This window comes from Syngnathus floridae, chromosome 2, assembly GCF_059516105.1.
Source record: "Syngnathus floridae isolate MCC-2025c chromosome 2, RoL_Sflo_1.0, whole genome shotgun sequence".
NCBI classification, from domain to species: domain Eukaryota; kingdom Metazoa; phylum Chordata; class Actinopteri; order Syngnathiformes; family Syngnathidae; genus Syngnathus; species Syngnathus floridae.
This window is the reverse complement of record NC_142414.1, coordinates 4,513,117-4,532,992: the sequence shown is the minus strand read 5'-3', so window position 1 is coordinate 4,532,992 and position 19,876 is coordinate 4,513,117. Positions and strand designations below refer to the sequence as shown.

The 19,876-nt window shown below is 45.9% G+C and overlaps 1 protein-coding gene across 1 annotated transcript; it reads left to right on the top strand.

The window, feature by feature from the left end:
* Nucleotides 1-11,037: 11,037 nt before the first annotated feature.
* Nucleotides 11,038-19,289, top strand: LOC148401305 (uncharacterized). Its single transcript, XM_088398204.1, has 2 exons — nucleotides 11,038-19,010; nucleotides 19,112-19,289. Exons 1-2 carry the CDS (start codon nucleotides 16,463-16,465, stop codon nucleotides 19,144-19,146), a joined length of 2,583 nt encoding a protein of 860 aa, XP_088254330.1. The 5' UTR covers nucleotides 11,038-16,462; the 3' UTR covers nucleotides 19,147-19,289.
* Nucleotides 19,290-19,876: the final 587 nt, after the last annotated feature.

Sequence of the window (19,876 nt, the reverse complement as noted above, 5' to 3'; positions counted from 1 at the left end):
CACAAATTTCCTTGGTCGGCAGAATCTCACAGATTGCATGTTCGGCAAAAAAGTCTTCACCGCGTCTACAGGAGACGAGGAACAGAGCACTGTTACCGAAGATGGAAGGCTGCTTCGAAAGAAGCTCGCGATAGAAAAGGGCTAGATTATTTGACCTACGAGACAAAAATGCTTGAAAATATTAATTCAAAGACTTTCTGGAATGTTGTGCAGGGCAAATTCAAAGTCAAGGCTGAAATTCCATGTCTCAAACTCCGTAATGGGCAGATCTTAACCGATGCGAAAGAAAAAGCCGATGCCTTTAATCAGTATTATTCAACCGTTTTTACTGTTGATAATGGCGTAGCTCTGAACTTACCAACTCTGTTTGACACTGATGTCTTAGATCAATTTGATGTTGATGAAGATTCAGTTCTGGAGGCGATTCAAAGTTTGGCGGGCAAAAAGAGTTTTGGTGTCGCTGAAATTCCACAATTTCTCTTAAAAGAATTGAAGCAAAGTCTTATTCTGCCCGTAACAAAAATCATAGAGGCATCGCTGCGAGATGGCATTGTCCCAAATTGTATAAAACAATCAAAGATAACCCCCATATTTAAAAAAGGTTCCCGATCAGAATGTGAAAATTACCGACCCGTCGCTTTGTTACCAGGTTTGAGTAAGATTCTTGAAGAAACGGTTAAGTTAAATTTAAATCATTTTTTTGACCGCAATCATATAATATCGGACCAGCAATACGGATTTAGAAAAGGCCGTTCATGTACAACCCAAATGTTGATGTGTTTAGACCAGTGGACGAAAGCCTTGGATGCGCATAGAAATGTAGATATTTTCTATTTGGATATATCTAAAGCTTTTGACACCGTTTCTCACCCAAAGTTGATCGAAGTACTCAATGCTGCAGGAATTACTGGCCGCGCGCTCGACTGGCTCAAAAGTTACCTTAGTGACCGTTTTCAATTCGTGTTCGTAGACGGAGAAAAATCTGGTAATTTATCTATTGGATCAGGGATACCACAGGGTGGGAAGTTAGGTCCTCTGCTTTTTTCCTTATTTATCAACTATCTACCTAGTAGTGTCAATTATTGTGATGTAAAAATGTTTGCAGATGATGCGAAGCTCTCTTTTGTATTTGAAGATTTGAACGACACTGCGTTTGCGGAAAATGACCTGACAAGTATTTTCGAATGGTCAAGAAAATTTCAACTGAATTTATCATACGCTAAGTGCGCAGTTTTGCATCTAGGGCGTAGCAACCCGAAAAAAGAATATTTCATCAATGGAAATTTAATACCCTCGGTAAACCAATTCAAGGATCTAGGATTTACGATCACAGAAAATTTGAAATCTTCAGCGCATGTTTCGAACATCAGCAGGAACGCTAAGCAAATGATTTGTTTCCTCTATCGATCGTTCAAGTCAAGAAATATAGACACTCTCGTTTCGATTTACAAGTCCTGCATCAGGCCCATACTTGAAAGTTCAACGCAAGTTTGGAATTCATACTTGCTCGGAGACATAAAGAAACTTGAAAGCGTGCAGAAATTGTTCACAAGGCGACTACCTGGGTTGTCGGAAGTACTGTACGCAGTTCGCTTGGAGGTTGCAAAACTTGAGTTGTTAGAACTTAGAAGATTACGTTTTGATTTACACATGGTCTATAAAATTATTCATGGGTTAGTTGACATACCTTTCAATTCGCTTTTCGAGTGGGCACCCTATGCCGCGACCAGGTCAAATACACACAAGCTCGCAAAAAAGCAATCGAGGCTAGACTGTCGAAAATACTTTTTCTCAAATAGGGTAGTTAACCCTTGGAACTTTTTATCTGAGGATTTGGTTTCTTCACCTAACTTGGCTGTGTTCAAACAAAGATTGTTAGCTGTAGATCTCTCGAGATTTTTGAGAGGGGGGGATTATTAGTGGCCCAATGGGCCCATACCCTCCCCGCCATGCCCATTTCATTGTTCACCATGCGGTATCATGACATAAATATCCAATAACTACTCGCTATGCTGTATTGATTGAATTGAAAATGCTGTTATCATTATGGTATACCTAATGAGCTTGTTATATGGCTGGCTAAATAAAAGAAAGAAAGAATGATCTGATGGCGCCGCGGATGGCTGCCACGGTGAGTCGCTCTCTGTTTCTTTGTCTTATTTTGTGTGTTTTCTGTGTCTTCTGCTATCCATCCCGGATCACTTTTACTAGAGAAGCACTGTTAAACATCGGTCAGTCTTCTTCTGGTATTTTCTCTCCTGTTCTCTCTGATTCAGACTGTTTGTCGGAGATTTTAGCCGGAGCGGCGGTGCTATACAAGCTAGCGCGACGGCGGCGACGCGGAAAACGTGCCGGAGCCCTCGTAAAGCTGAGGCAGAGAGGGTTCCGTTCTGCCCTACCGTCAATTCATCTGGCGAATGTCCGCTCCCTGGCAAACAAGATGGACGAACTGCTGCTCCTCACTTCAAGGAACACGGACTTCAGCAGATCCGCCGCGCTGTGTTTTGTTGAAACGTGGCTTAGCGAACGAGCCCCCCACCACGCCATGGAGTTAACTGGGTTTCGGCTAACGCGTGCAGATCGCAGCGCGGAGCTCTCCGGAAAATCAAAGGGAGGTGGTCTCTGTTTCTACATTAATGAACGTTGGTGTACCGATGTCATGGTGTTGAAAGAGTTTTGCAGCCCTCTCCTAGAAACACTTTTCATAAACTGCCGGCCGTTCTATTCACCACGGGAGTTCTCCTCGATCGTCATGGCGGCTGTTTACATCCCACCACACGCACGTGCGAGTGAAGCCACGCAGATGCTGGCTGACCAGGTGACAGACATGGAGAAACTTCTACCAAATTCACTAATCATTGTTCTGGGTGATCTTAACAGGGCGAACCTCGCACACGAACTCCCCAGATACAGACAGCACATAACGTGTCCCACCAGAGGGGCACATACACTGGACCACTGCTACACCGTAATTAAGGATGCTCGTGCAGCTTTACGACTCTCGGACCACTGTCTAGTTCATCTGATCCCTGCCTACAGACAGAAACTAAAAACTTCTAAGCCTGTGGTGAGGACTGTCAGGAAGTGGACAGTGGAGTCAAGGCAGGACCTCCAAGCCTGCTTTGACTGCACCGATTGGAGTGTTTTTGAAGCTGCAAACTCAGACTTGCATGAACTCATTGACACTGTCACATCATACATCAGTTTTTGTGAGGATCTGTGTGTGCAAACTAAGACCTTCTGGACGTACAACAACGACAAACCTTGGTTTACACCGAACCTTAGGAGGCTGCGCAAAGTCAAGGAGGAGGCCGACAGGAGCGGCGACCGGGACCTGTTCAAGCAGACCAGAAACACACTGAACCGAGAGGTCAGGAAAGCCAGGAGGTGTTACGGGGAGAGCCTGAAGAGACACCTCTCTGCCAATCCTGATCCCTCAACAGTGTGGAAAGGCCTGCAGAGCATCACGGGGTTCAAGAAACGAACCCCCCGTCCTGTGGAGAGCCCAAGGCTCGCTGACCAGCTAAACAGGTTCTACTGCAGGTTTGATCGGTCCTCCCACACAACGGGACCTCCTGCAGCACAATCCACACAATCCACATACTCACCTCCCCCCACAACTGCTCTGTCCACACCTCCATCACCGTGGTCACCGACTCTCTCTTGCAGAGGCCGCGCCCGCACTCCAGATTCGCGAGGAGGAAGTGCGCCAGATGTTCCGGAGACAAAAGATCAGGAAGGCACCGGGCCCAGACGGCGTGTCACCTTCCTGCTTGAAAGTCTGCGCTGAGCAGCTGGCGCCCACCTTTGCACGGATCTTCAACCGTTCCCTGGAGCTGTGTGAGGTGCCCTCGTGCTTCAAGAGCTCCACCATCGTTCCAGTGGCCAAGAAGCCCGCCATCACAGGTCTGAATGACTATAGACCTGTTGCACTAACATCTGTGGTCATGAAATCTTTCGAGAGGTTAGTACTGAACCACCTGAAGGATGTCACGGGCCCCCTGCTGGACCCCCTCCAGTTTGCCTACCGGGCAAACAGGTCGGTGGATGATGCGGTCAACATGGGACTGCACTACATCCTGCAACACCTGGACATCCCAGGAAAGTACGCCAGGATCCTGTTTGTGGACTTCAGCTCGGCGTTCAACACCATCGCTCCTGACATCCTCCAACAGAAGCTCATCCAGCTCGCGGTGCCTGCCTCCACCTGTCAGTGGATCACCAGCTTCCTGACCAACAGGAGACAGCGTGTGAGGCTGGGGAGCATCACATCTGACACCCTGACCACCAACACTGGAGCCCCTCAGGGATGCGTCCTCTCCCCACTGCTCTTCTCCCTCTACACCAACGATTTCTCCGCAAGTGACTCTTCTGTGAAGCTCCTGAAGTATGCAGACGACACCACTCTCATCGGACTGATCCAGAACGGTGATGAGACTGCGTACAGACAGGAGGTGGAGCGGCTGGTCCACTGGTGCAGCCAAAACCACCTGGACCTGAACCCGCTCAAGACCGTGGAGATGACAGTGGACTTCAGGCGAGGCCCTTCACCGCTTTCACCCCTCACTATCCGCTGTAATACTATTCTCTCATCAGACACCTTCAAGTTCCTGGGAACCAGAATCTCTCGGGACCTGAAATGGACCGGCCACATAGACTCTGTCCGGAAGAAGGCCCAGCAGAGGCTGTACTTCCTGAGACAGCTCAAGAAGTTCAACCTGCCGCGGGAGCTGCTGAAGACCTTCTACACTGCCATCATCCAGTCTGTCCTCTGCACCTCCATCACTGTCTGGTTTGGATCGGCCTCCAAACAAGACAAGCACAGACTGCAACGGACAATAAGGACTGCAGAAAAGATAATTGGAATCAACCTCCCATCTATCCAAGACTTGTACCTGTCCAGGACCAGGAAACGTGCAAGTAACATCTCAACAGACCCTTCGCACCCAGGTTGCAGCCTGTTTGAACTACTCCCCTCCGGACGCCGTTATAGAGCTCTGTACACTAAAACCAGCAGACACAGAGACAGCTTCTTCCCCCAGGCTGTCGCTCTGATGAACTCAGACCACTCTTAGAGTCTCAGTGTCATTACTGTGCAATAACATCCCGCTTTCCACACCTTTTTTGTCTACACTGTTTGTACTATGTGTCCTCTCTGCATCCATGGCAGCCTGGTCATCCTAGAAGAGGGACCCTCCCATCTGTGGTCTCTTCTCAAGGTTTCTCATTTCCCCTAGCTGGAGTTTTGAGTTTTTCCTTGCCGTCTTGGGAGTTTAAGATCAGTTTAAGATCAGGGGGTGTTTGAGAATATCTTTCGTTCTTCACATGTCCTGAGTGTTGTTGTTAGTCACCTAAATGTTGAACAGAGGCTGTGATTTACCGAAGTCAAATTCCTTGTTTGGCACGCTCAAACATGGCGAATAAAAAACTCTTGAATCTTGAATGAATGTCCTGAGTGTTTTTAGTCACCTAAATGTTGAACAGAGGCTGTGATGTACCAAAGTCAAATTCCTTGTTTGGCAAGCTCAAACATGGCGAATAAAAACTCTTGAATCTCTCTTGAATCTAACAACATACACGTTGCTACTCTAAATAAACTATATATCAAATAATTTTAACATAAATAAGTAGTTTATCGAACCATCTGTGTCACTCCAAATCATTAGATCTCCGGAAGTCAGTGAATGGAACTCATTGTCAGTGAGGCTCCAATTATTCCACAGCCATAGTGAACCCTCATGCGGTTTAAAGTGAAAATAACATGTGAAGTGATCAACTATATTAGTAAGTAATGCGTTAAAAATCAAGTAAAAATTTGTGAGTAATTTCACATATAAGTTGCTCCTGAGAATAAGTCGCTCCCCCACCCAAACTATGAAGAAAAACGCAATTTATAGTCCGAAAAATACGGTACATCAGATTTTTGTAAAATATTTTATTGTCCACTGTTCTTTAAATACAATATTTCGTCATCCACTCTTTAGTAAACACTCAGAACTCACTGTCCACTCACCTGTACTTTGGTCCGCTCATTTTTACGGTATATCTCGAACGGCAACAGGTACATCTACAATCTAAAGCGGATGCGAAAGAAGTACCAACGACTGCCGCTGTGCACCACCCATGAATACTCACAGCAAATAAACTGTGCATACCCTATTGGTAGAGGGTGGGCTGACAAGACCCATTTCTTTACAGTGGCTGTTGCTTGCCAGCCTCAATGCACTCCCACAAAGGTTCACCAGTGGCTGCGCTCTCTAATGGAGTAATACAGTAATTGCAGTGACAAGACAAAATTATTGAATGATTTAAAAAAATATATATTTATAGAGTTGGACAACATCAGTGGGCTGTGTTTGGCCCACAAGCTGTAATATTCCCAGGTCTGTCCTGGGGGATTTATCCAATTGACTTCCAACTTGATTTGTGCCATCTCAAGACCTCTACCAACAACTGGGAAGGGGACGAAAAAAGTTTTCAATACGATATGAAACTCATCAAATTAATAATGTACTTACCCTTGATGTCTATTGTATGTAAATGAGGTAGGGGTCATAAAATTTTATGGCATTTTATGGCACCATAAATCAGTGCCAGTTTGGATTGGGGTGGACATGTGCGCCAGTCTGGCGGGCGCCAAGATAGCGCCAGTCGAGACGCCGCCATCTTTGGCTGTCGCCATTTTGGTTTGCTGGTGCCATTTTTGGATGGGGACATGTATGGGCATGTATAGGGCCTGCATTTTGGTGAAACAAACCAAAGAAGTGATCCACCTGAGCTAGATTTGCTATCAACCAGTGCATCTCAGGGTCAAGGGGGGAGTTTTGTTGAAAAAAGTGGGAGCAAGGGGGGAGTTTTGCTGAAAAAAAAAAGGCATCTGAAGGAGAAAGTCAAGGTGTTGCTGCATCTAATTTGACATACAATAGCTTGTGGAGCCTCCGAGTTGTCTGTGTAACTTTGTTGAAAAAGCCATCTAATTTGACATACAATAGCTTGTGGGGCCACCGCGAGTTGAGTCAGGAGAGTCAACATTATTGGCTCCGAGTTGTCTGCGTGTAACTTTGTTGAAAAAGACATCTGAAGGAGAAAGTTTAACATACAATAGTTTGAGCTGAGGTCGAGTCATTAAAACGACGTCACAAATCATTAGCGGTAGCAGAGTGTTCTCGTGGCACGTGACCCCATAGGCGTGGTCAAGTTAGTTTGGGACGGATGATCAGCGCTCATTTTGAGAAGACAACCCAGCGCATGAGCTCTGATCAGCGGAGTCGGAGTGCGTCGAAAATTGTTTTGAGATGGTTAAAGGTAAGTCATGTTACTATTTTGTCGGCATAATAATAGATAATAATAATAATAATAATAATAATAATAATAATACACTGGAGTTATTTGTAAAACACGATGTAATGTTTATGTAATGTTTGTAGACGTCACCGTTTTTGCCGATATCCACGCATCCTTTGACGACGACTTTAGCGGCGTTTATCTAACACAATCTATCTGCATACGAAGGCTTGAACCATCCTCACGAGTCGACAAACAACGTTAGAGGTATTCCTTCTATTTTTTTCTATGTTATCATTCCACGTGCTATTTTTGGTATTATAACGGTTTAACTGTTTTTTTAATATCTACTTCCAGTTAAGCGTCGTGACACAGGACGAGGGGTTCAAAGAGGAAGGAGGAGGAGGAGGGGGGTCATCCTTCTACAGCACGAATCACTCAGCCACCAGGGGGCCTAAGCCGGCACGCGAGAGTCATCACCACACGAATAGAAGACACCCTGTAAAGTGCAGTGGTAATTGTATCTACAAAAGTCGGTTACAGGAATGTTATAAGCTAATACGGATCCTGACAGATTTGGCAGAATCAAGATAGGTCTGTTTTTTTACTACTCTGTGTTGCTTCTGTTGTGATTTTCTTAAAAAAAGAAATATAATGATCATTCTAACCTCACGTCAGCAGAGTCAGATTTCTTAACAAACATCGACGAAATAGATTTGCAACCATTTAGCGAAACAAACCAAAGAAGTGATACACCAGAGCTAGATTTGTCAAGCGTTAACAATGATTTGCTATCAAACAATGCGTCTACTGTCATGCGGTCGCGTTTATTTTTCCGGTTTTCTGTCTCATCGGTGTCGTAACTTTACTTCCTGTTTTATTTTGTCATCCCTTCCGTTTCTGTTCGTGTTTCCTTCCTCGGTGTTTGGTTGTCTTGTCTTCCCTGATCCCGATTGTGTGCACCTGTGTAGTCGACACTAATTGTCAGCACCTGTGTCCCCGCCCTTTTGTGTGTATTTAGTCCGTGTCTTCCCCTTGTCTTGTGCCAGTGTGTCTTGCCTCGTCCCGACCACCAGCGATTCTTTGACGTCCGAGCTCTCAGTAAGATTCCTCCTTTTTGTCTCGCCGCCGACCGACGCTTTTTGTTAGTGCCTTGATCCCCATAGCCTTTTTGTCTCACCCCAGTGCGACGCTTTTGTTTGAACTTTTTGCCACGTGTTTTCCCTCGCAAGAGGCGTTTTGAGTTGTACTTTTAATCAGTGTGTGTGCTGGAATAAATCAGAGAAAGAAACGACTCTGCATCCGAGTCCTCCGCCTTGTTCCCAGCCTGACATCTACGAGCCAAATAGCAGATTTGCTCAACAATGTGAACAATGTTTTGTTGGAGGTAGAAAGCCCTGTCAGTCCTGCTATTCTTACCCATTTACAAGTTGTCATAAATGAACTGAACAATCAATGTCTGAATGAAGGTAGACAGAGTCCTACACAGATCCCGTCACAATTGCTAAACATGATAGCAGAATTAAACAACCAAGCCAATGATAGCAGCGGGCGTATCAGTCCTGATATTCCTGTTCAATTGCTAAACATGATCCAAAATCTAAATACACAGCCTCTGGTTGACTCGTTGACCGTTAAGCCTGTCGATTCAACGCCGGCTGTTATTGATGACATTCCACCGGCATTTCAGCCTAACAACTGCTCTGTTATAATTGATCATGAAATAGATGTTATTGATGACACCACACAAGCATTTCAACACATGGCCCACCAATCTAACAGTGGTTCTGTAATAACTGATCAGCGTGGCGGTTCTGTTGTAGTCAATAGACCGCATTTCAACAATGTCGAGGTAAGGCGGCAGTTAAATATACCATCGCAAGCCAACATCAATGATTTTGCAGCCTTTTACCTCCAGATTGATGATAAAATAGGCGATGTTTTGCAAGAGGTGGTTAGGCGAGCACAACCAGGTGAGGTGATTCAAGCTGAGTTAGTGAGTGGTAATGATAGAGCTCACATCTACCAGCAAACGACTGACATAAACTCTATCAGAGATAGTGTATCAGACATGCTTGGGCGTTTAGCTCAGTCAAATGCAGAGCTTCTGGCTGATGACAGCTTAGAGCTTATTGTACAAATAGTCACTCCATTGCGCGGTGGAATGTGTCGTAGGTTGGTGAACAGTACCAAGAGAGAAATTTTGAGGTTGAAAAAAAACGACACTTACACATACCTCGTAATAAAGACAACAATCTATGCTTTGCTCTCTCACTAACCTATCTGCTAAATGACAACTAACAACAAAACAGGCCACAAGACAGGCACGGCTTTTACATGAGAGTGCGGGGTTGAATTGTCAAACACCTGTGAGTCTGGGTGATGTCCAAAAATTTGAGAAAGTTCTCAAACGGAAAATAACTGTAATGTACCGAAAAGAGGACTGTCGCCCCATGACGTTTTTCGACACACATTATCCCAAAACAGACAACGACACTTTATTTGTCTTACACCTCGAGGGTCATTACTACGGCGTGAAAGCTATAGAGGCATCCGTTGGTCACGCGTTCTTTTGCAGACATTGCTACAAGGGGCACGAGAATTGGCAACAGCACCAGTGTGAAGGACACTTTAGCGTTTGTCTCGATCCGTGTTGTAAACAACGGCTGTGTTATCCATGTTATCTATGTTAAATGTGTTATCTGCCCCAATTGTAACAAAACTTGCCGTAATGAGGAATGCTTTTCCAAACGTAAAGAGTTTCGAGCGACGAATCGTGTGAGCAACTGCACTTCATACAAAAAATGTTTGCAGTGTGGTCTCCAGTATTATGTTAAAAGCTGATGGTACCGGTGCTAAACATCGCTGCCCTGTTAAAAAATGCACAGTGTGTGATGAGATCTTAAACCAAGATGATGCCTTGCTGAACCCCCACATGTGCTACATTTAGCCCATCAAGCCTCAACCACCTTGCAAAAATGTAGTCTACTACGATTTTGAAACCCATGTAGATACTGATGGTTTACACAAAACTTTTCTCATCTGTTGTAAATCAAATAGACTGGCGAAACAGTGGTTTGGCACAGATTGTGTTGACGAATTTCTCAGATTTTTTCGAAACCCACGGTTTAAACAAACGACATTTGTTGCACATAATGCGAGAGGTTTTGATTCATGCATCATGATAAGGAGAATGCTTGAATTAGGTCTCAAACTTGACATTCTGATGCAGGGGAGTAAAGTTCTGTCTTTTGTCGATTTAGACACAAAATCTCGATTCATAGACTCGCTCTCATTCCTGACGATGCCTCTAAGTGCGATGCCCAAGGCCCTGGGGTTTGAAGACAAATCAAATGGTTATTTCCCGCACAAATTCAGCTCTTTAGAACATCTAAACTACCGTATTTTCCGGACTATAAGTCGCTCCGGAGTATAAGTCGCACCAGCCATAAAATGCCCCAAAAAGTGAAAAAAAATATATATAAGTCGCTCCGGAGTATAAGTCGCATTTTGGGGGCAATTTATTCGACAAAATCCCACACCAAAAACAGTCATGAACGAGCAACAACAGGCTAAACGATAGCAACAACAGACTAAACGATAGGTATGCTAACGTGACAAACACAAACAAAGAGCTGAGAACGGGCCTGACGTAACATATAGAGTGATTAAGGACAACTATTACATGAATAACATGTTTATAAAACCATCGGTGTCACTCCAATTCATTAAATCCATCGATCGTTCTTTGTCAACAATGGGTGCGCGCGGCTGAGGGCGCTTGCACTTCAAAATATTCCACAGGCTCATATAACGATAGATAAACTATATTTCAAATAACTATAATACAAGCCAATAATATTATCAAACCATCCGTGCACTTTAATTCCATTAAATCTATCGATCAAATTCGTCGTCCTTTGTCAACTTCACCGCGCGTGCGCCCTGACGTCAGCCTCGTCTTTATTCCACAGATTTAGTATATAACTATATTGTAGCGTTAACAAAGTACAAGGATAGACGTGGGTTTGTTAAACGGCTCTTTATTAAACAAAACAAACTTCCAAGCATGTGGCGGCGTGGACTTCCAGACAGACCGGGCGTGCGTAATGGCCATGTCCGAGCCCCGCGCACCATTCGCGGACAGCCACTCGGCCGAGCGCCGGCCCCCGACTCAGTAGAGTAGGACCGGGCGTGCGTTAAAGCCACAATAGTTTTTCAAACCTTCTATGTCACTCCAAATCCTTAATTCCTTCAAACTCTTTGTCCTCCGTGTCACTTAGAAATGATCACCGCTAATGATGCCGGTAGTCCTTATGTGGGCACGTTTGTATGTAAACAACCGCCGCGCCGCGCTACTGACGTCACTTGAAATAGTTCTCCACGGTTCTCCAAACTTTCTTTCTGCTGCTCGATTACTGTTTTCAGCTGCATATTTTACAACTTGAAGTTTGTAACCTGCAAAATATGAGTTTCTTTTTGGTGCCATTTTTCTTAAGCCCACCCAGTTGATGAGTCACGGCCAACGGTGAAATTTAGAGCGCCCTCATCCAGTTTCGTCTGAAAATATAATTTTTTGGGTTGTTTTATCAAAGTCAAAGTCTGCTTTATCGTCAATTTTTTTTTTATATACTAAGACACACAAAGAGATTGAAATTACGTTTCCACTGTCCCTCGGTGAGATAGTACGCATATGCATACAAGCAACACAAAAAAAAACAAGAAGGCACAAACAATGAATAAATAAGTGTTGAATAAATGATAAATAAACAAATAATAATAAATAATAATAATAAATATAAGAGGAGCAAAAATGGAGCAAGTGTACATACAGCAGACAGTGGACTTGGATATGGTGCTTTAAAGTGTTAATTGCTTTATTTGATGTTTTCTCTAGTTTTTTATGTTTTGAATATGTTCAAGATAAAGATATAAAAGCATGTGAAGTGATCAACTATACTAAAAATAACATGGGAAGTGGTCAACTATACTTGTAAGTGATGTCCTAATGATCAAGTAAAAATTTGTGAAAAAAAACATATATAAGTCGCTCCTGAGTATAAGTCGCCCCCCCACCCAAACTATGAAAAAAAAACGCGACTTATAGTCCGGAAATTACGGTACGTGGGGTGTCACCCTGACCCTACGTACTACGATATTGGGCGAATGTCACCCCCTCAACAAGCCAAGTTTGATGAATGGTATGCCAAAGAAGCTAGCAATGTGTTTGATTTTGCTAAACAGGCGATAGCCTACTGCGAGAATGACGTTGACCTGTTAATGCAGGGGTGTGAGAAATTCAGGAGTGAGTTTTTTGAGGCCACCGGAACAGACCCATTCAATGCTGTGACAATAGCCTCTGCGTGCATGAAAGTTTTTCGCACTAATTTTCTAACCCCTCAAACACTAGCCATTACACCTTCAGACAATATATGCGTCAGTACAAAGCTTTTTCGCATGACTCTATTCAGTACATGCGATGGATCATGCACAGCCAAAATATTCATATTAGGCATGCATTGAACGGGGGCGAGGTTAAGATAGATAAGTACACGGTAGATATATATAGATATTCTGAAATTGGGGGCGTAAAAATAGTGTTTGAGTATTTTGGTTGTTATCACCACGGCTGCACAGAATGCTATGACCTCTCTAAAATATGTCCGACAACAAAATGCCCCTTTCAGGAGAGGTCTGATAACACCCAAAAGAAAATTCAGGAACTACAGCTTAAACAGGATGTGCAACTTGTAATTATGTGGGAGCACGAATGGTTGCAAATGAAAAAGTTGAACATAGAGGTGAAGGAATTCCTGAAAAAAGCCAAATTTCCTACACCGCTCAAGCCGATGCAGGCCCTTTTTGGGGGGTCGAACAAACGCATTAGTTTTAAGATACATGGCAGAACCTAACAAGCGTGTGTTGTATGTTGATGTGACGTCATTATACCCTTTCATCAATAGTACAGGCACCAACCATTATCCACGGTGATTTTAAAGACCCCAGGTCGTATTTCGGTTTCATCAGCGCCACAATCAACCCAACCCGTGGTTTGTATTTTCCTGTTTTACCCTTCAAAACAGCTAAAGGTAAACTCGTCTTCACACTGTGTCGTACAAGCGCTGAGCGTAACAACTAGCAGACGGTGTGTACACATAATGATGAGCAAAGATCGTTAACTGGTGTTTGGACAACTCCTGAATTTGTTAAGGCACTTGATCTCGGCTACATGGTTGCAGATATTACAGAAGTATGGCATTACACAAGGGTGAGCGACACAATTTCCCGTGATTACATGCGAACATTTCTAAAAGGTAAACAGGAAACTTCAGGTTATCCGGCTCATGTGGTCAATGAGGCTGATAGAGAAAGATACATAGAAGGGTACGCAATTCATCAGGGTATCCAACTCGACCAGGGGTGGGCAATTAATTTTTACAAGGGGCCACATGAAAAACCTGAGTTGTGTCAGAGGCCCACATCCACGATAACTTAAACCTGCTCAATTTTCTTCCATTGTAAAATGCACTAAATTATTTATTTTAAATAGTTGGTCCTGGTAATTAGAAGAATACAATTATTCTGTTTATACTTATATTAAGCTATGTGAAATTGTGGTGTAAAGGTCAAATAAAAAAACAATTATTAATCAGTACAATTTATTCTTAACTTCTTTAACTTTTCCTCAAATGACAAAGCCGCTCCATCTCTGGGTGTGAAGCTTGATAAAAAGTCCTTGTTGGGCTTGCAGTTTTGCTAGCAATGCATCAGTCTCTGATGCGCCCTGTTTATCAGACAGATGTATTTTTTCTCATGCTTGGTCGTGTAATGGCGACTCAAATTATATTCTTTAAACACAGCGACCTGTGTACCACAAATCAGGCACATGGCTTTACCTTTCATTTCTGTAAAGAAATACTTGGCAGTCCATGTCTTGTTGAAAACACGGCGCTCCTTGTCAACTTTTCTTTTCTTCGCGTTAGCACACATTTTGAGGGTAGCATTACTTCGCGCTGTTCTCCTACACGCACAGCTCACATGCACGCACGCTACACGGAAGTGCGACGCCTTTCAAAATAAAAGCGAAACAGTTGTATTGTACGCACGACAATTTTTTTTTTTTTTTTTTTTAATTACGATTGGCCTCATGCGGGCCGGACAGGGACGCACAAAGGGCCGGATGTGGCCTGCGGGCCGTAATTTGCCCAGGTTCGAACTCGACCCTTCCAAAATTGCTGTAAACCAGGGAAGAAGACAAGTTTCAAAACTCTTGTCTCAACAATCTATGGGGTAAACTCGCGCAGTGTGAGAACATGACAAACGCAAAAATTGTGACAAAATCTGAGGAATTTTTTGAACTTCTGTTTTCAGGTCTGTACGATGTGAAATTCTTCCACTTTATCAGCGAAAAGCTTTCGATTGTACAGTATTGTTTCAACATAAACAATGAGATACCCGCGTCAAAAACATCTAACGTGGCTGCAGCGTGTTTCACAACAGCCTATGCACGTCTAAAAATGTACAGCTATTTAGATTCTAAAGTTAAAGCGAGCCAGTGTTCGCCGGGTAGATGCCTCGGATGCGTGCTTACAATGTAGTGTCCAGGGGGTGTGTCTTTGACGTCAGCTAACTTGTCCGATGCGTAAACACCTCCAAACAACGCTCTTTGCATCCGAGTCATAATCAAGTCCAATTCATGACCGTTAATAGAGTTAATAATAGTCCATCAATACTTTCCTCTTGGCATTCATCTCAATAAGGGAATCATAAGCCGCGTATACAATAAGAGTGGCTGTGTGCGGTAGCGGCGTACGGAAACGCAAATCTAGTCTTAAAACACCGTTATTTACGGGTGACAAAGCCCCAGAGTCATCTGCTTGACTTAAATTAAATGACTATCTGCTGTGCGCGTCGGACTAACCCCTCGTTGGCCAACGCCCCTTCAAAAGCGATAGAGTCTATACGCCCCCTTGTGTCTTTAGCGAACATTCCTGCTGCGAATTGTGACTCCAAAGAATCGTTTGAAAAGTTTAACAATAACTCAATGATGGACTGATAGGCGTGTGTGGCGCTAGATTGTGAGATTAGCTGCCCGCACAGCGAAACATCGAATTGACTAAAAATTGTGTTTATCGGAAAATTCACAATGCCAACTTGATCTTGTGGCGGTAAATTAGTTCCATTTCTACGGGTCACCTTTAAACGCAGGTGTAGTAATGTCGGATGAATCAAAATATTTTGAGCCGTCCCCGGGTATAAAAAATTCGATTGGACCCTGGTCCACAATGGCGGATAAAGGAGAAATTCCACATAAGAACTGTCTTCGATGGAGAGTTGCGTCATGGGAGGACAAAACAAGTCAAGGCTTGATAGCGTTCCCTCTTGCGATTTAAAATGTAGAAGGGCCATTTTAAGAGAAAATATCTGTCTCGCGTCTTCTCCGCCTTTTCTTGACAACTGATCTGAGATCGGCCGAGCGCCTTTTTCTTTTAACGCTCCTTTTTCTCCGCCCACCAGGGTGCAGCCCTCGGCGTGATAAAGCTGCAAGCCCGGAACCTTCTTGAGTGGTTTCCGGTTTTCGGTGAATCCTCTCTATGACCTGCCCTGCTACATTCGTTGCTGTTTTTAGCAGCGGCTTGAAGGTGTGGCTTCGCCAAGTTAAACCCGTTTCTGAACATCGGCACCACGAAGCGGAAGAGTTTTGCAAAAATAGAGCCCAGATCGCGCCCATATTGAACGGGGCTTCCTTGGAACCCCTGAAATGACCCCCCTACTTGTGTTTCGTAATAATTGACAAAACAATACAGATCGGGATGCGTGATTGACGTCACCATTATTTTTTATTATTTCGATCTAAAATGCAGAATGAGAATAACTTTCCCGTATTCAAATTCTCACGGATTGTTCTGGTCTGTTCGTAAGTAAATCGAAATGGTTTCGATATGGCTTCTGCACATGTCTAAATAGTAAACAGGATTGAAAGTCTTGTTTATAACATCACCGTATTCCCCCTCAATGGGGAGAGTTCGGAGCATCGGAGCGTAGGCGTCGCCTACTGTCTGATGATCTATGACGTCTGTGTAGACAAACACGAAATATGATCCGGCTCGTCTGTCGGCCGGATGTTGTCCGTTTACGCCTTCCGGTCTGAGCGAGATGTTCAGGGTTCATTCCAACAATGTTTTTCAAGATGGCGGCGCGTGCATACGCAGCGGCCACTCTCTGTCCCGTCAGTACGGTGATTTGTTCGTCTAATGAGTGTTCGTCCGACAGTCTTGTGTGTTCGTCTCGTCCGTGCTACAAGTACAGCAGGCAGGTTCTGCTTGACATCGGCAGAAGTGGGTTTTGCGGCGTTCTGAACTTTGAAGCGTCGACATTAAAGGCGCTCGGACTGCTACGTCCTGATCCGTCGCCGACCTCACCCGCTATTCCTCCCCCGGTTGGGAGTCGTCGGAAACGGTGTGCGAGGAAGCAGAAGAGGGGCAAGCGCGGAGGTGTCCGGGCCAGGCTGGCGGCCAACCCAGCGCGACCGGCGGTGCCCTCCATTCTTCTGGCGAATGTTCGATCGCTGGACAACAAAATGGATTACGTTCGCCTGCTGAGGTCTACGAACCGGACGGTGCGGAACTGCTGTGTGCTCGTGTTCACCGAGACCTGGTTGAGTGACAACATTCCGGACTCTGCGGTGCATCTGGAGCGGCTAGCGTGCTATCGGGCGGACCGTGCCATTGTACGAGGGGGAAAGTCGCGAGGAGGTGGAATATGCGTCTACATCCGAGAAGAATGGTGCCGGGACTCTGTGATGGTATGTAAGCACTGCTCGCCGCTTGTGGAGTTTGTGATCATTAAGTGCCGTCCTTTTTATCTGCCGAGGGAATTTACCGCGATTCTGCTAGTCGCGGTATACATCCCGCCTTCCAACATCGAAGGAGACAGGACCGCGGCGCTTGGCGAACTGTACCAGGCCGTCAGTGAACAGCAAACGGCGCACCCTGACGGTTTCACCATCTTCGCTGGAGACTTCAATCATGCCAACCTGAAGTCTGTTTTCCCGAGGCTTCACCAGCATGTTCCTTTTCCGACACGTGGAGACAGCTTCCTGGACCTGGTCTACTCGGCGCAAAAGGGAGCCTTCAAAGCCACCCCCCTCCCCCATCTGGGGCTTTCTGACCATCTCACCGTTTTGCTTTTGCCCGCATACAGACAATTGGTAAAGGCATCCAGGCCGGTTCGGAGGCAGGTTCGTGTGTGGCCTGAGGGTGCCTCCGATGCACTTCGTGACTGCTTCGACACCACTGACTGGGACTTGTTTAAGCAGGCAGCCACCTACAACGATTGGACGGACATAGAGGAATATACTGACTCTGTTACCTCTTACATCACGAAGTGCATCGATGATGTGACTTGCTCGAAATCCGTCGTCACTCGCGCGAACTGGAAGCCGTGGCTGACGGGGGCTGTCCTCAGACTGTTGAGGGCCAGGGACAAGGCTTTCAGAGCAGGGGATGAGGCTGGCTTGAGGACAGCGAGGGCCGACCTGTCCCGAGGCATCAAAGAAGCGAAGAAGGCGTTCTCGTGCAGGGTCTCCACCCATTTCAAGGACAGCAAGGACGCACGTAGCCTTTGGCGGGGCATTCAGACCATCACAGACTACAAGCCCGCGCCGAGGAGCTGTGAGGGCGACGTCCGCCTGCTGAACGATCTGAACCGCTTCTTTGCTCGCTTCGACGCCCAGAACAGCACTTGCCCGCTGAAGACCACTCCCCCCCCACACGAGCAGCCCCTGCGCCTCTCTGCCGACGGTGTGAGGAGGGCGCTTGCCGCTATTGACACCCGTAAGGCGGCGGGCCCTGACAACATCCCGGGTCGAGCGCTGAAGGACTGCGCTGGGGAGCTGTCGGGTGTCTTCACAGACATCTTTAACGTTTCCCTGCAGCAGGCCATCGTCCCCTCGTGTTTCAAGGCTGCCACCATCGTTCCTGTGCCGAAGAAACCTGCACCGTCCTGCTTCAATGACTACCGCCCTGTGGCACTGACGCCCATCATCATGAAGTGCTTTGAGCGGCTGGTCTTGGAGCACATCAAGTCCGTTCTCCCCCCCACCATTGACCCTTTCCAGTTTGCGTACCGTGCCAAGCGGTCCTCTGAGGATGCCATCTGCTCTGCCCTCCACTCGGCCCTCACCCACCTGGAGAGGAAGGACTCATATGTGAGGTTGCTGTTTGTGGACTTCAGCTCTGCCTTCAACACCATTGTGCCGCAGCGACTCATCTCCAAACTCGACGAGCTGGGCCTCAGTACCTCCCTCTGCAACTGGATACTGGACTTCCTCTGTCAGAGGCCTCAGGTGGTGCGTGTTGGCGACAAAATCTCCGCCAGCGTCACGCTGAGCACGGGGGCCCCCCAGGGCTGCGTGCTCAGTCCATTGCTCTTCACCCTGCTGACGCATGACTGCACTGCGACCTACAGCGACAACCGCATAGTGAAGTTTGCTGACGACACGACTCTGGTGGGTCTCATCACGAAGGGCGACGAGACTCGGTACAGGTCGGAAGTTGACCTTCTGACCACGTGGTGCAGGGACAACAACCTCCTGCTGAACGTCAGTAAGACCAAGGAAATCATTGTGGACTTCCGGAAGGGTCACACAACACACCTGCCGCTGATCATCGACGGTGCTGTGGTGGAGAGGGTGAGCTGCACCAAGTTCCTGGGGGTGCACATCAGTGAGGACCTCTCCTGGTCCGCGAACACCTCGTCACTGGCAAAGAAAGCTCAGCGCCGCCTGTATTTCCTGCGGAAGCTCAGGCGTGCATGTGCTCCTCAGGCAGTCCTGTCTACATTCTACCGTGGCACCATTGAGAGCGTCCTCACCAGTTGCATCGCTGTCTGGGGTGGTAACTGCACTGAACAGAACTTGAAGGCCCTGCAGCGCATAGTGAATACGGCTAGTAAGATTATTGGTGCTTCGCTTCCCTCCCTGAAGGACATTTACACCTCCCATCTCGCCCGCAAGGCAACCTCGATTGCCAGAGATGTGAGTCACCCGGCTCACTCCTTGTTTGACCTTCTGCCCTCTGGGAAGAGGTACAGGAGCCTGCGCTCCCGCACCACCAGACTCGCCAACAGCTTCTTTCTCCAGGCTGTTAGGGCCCTGAACTCGCTACCCCCTTCTGCGTAGCGTGCGGCACTGTTGCGCTATTTTCGGGAATGTCTGCTGTACGCGTTTTTACGCTCCTCTTAATTAATTATTTATTTATTTATTGTTGTGTTATTTATTCATTATTTATTCAGCACGCTTTTGTTATACTTGTTTACTGTTTGTCTGTTGTGAGCCATGTCTTGTCACCGTGGGATAGGGGGGAACGAAATTTCGGTTTCTTTGTGTGTCTTTGGCATGTGGAGAAATTGACAATAAAGCTGACTTTGACTTTGACTTTGACTTTGTACGCTAGAGGGCTCTTGAACATAATTCTCAAACCTTCTTCGCCTGAAAACAAGAACCTCTGCTTATGTTGATCAAATTGCACATCAAACCTTTTCTTACTCGCTATAGTTAATAGAGGTTGAATTTCCGAAGCCAATGACTCAT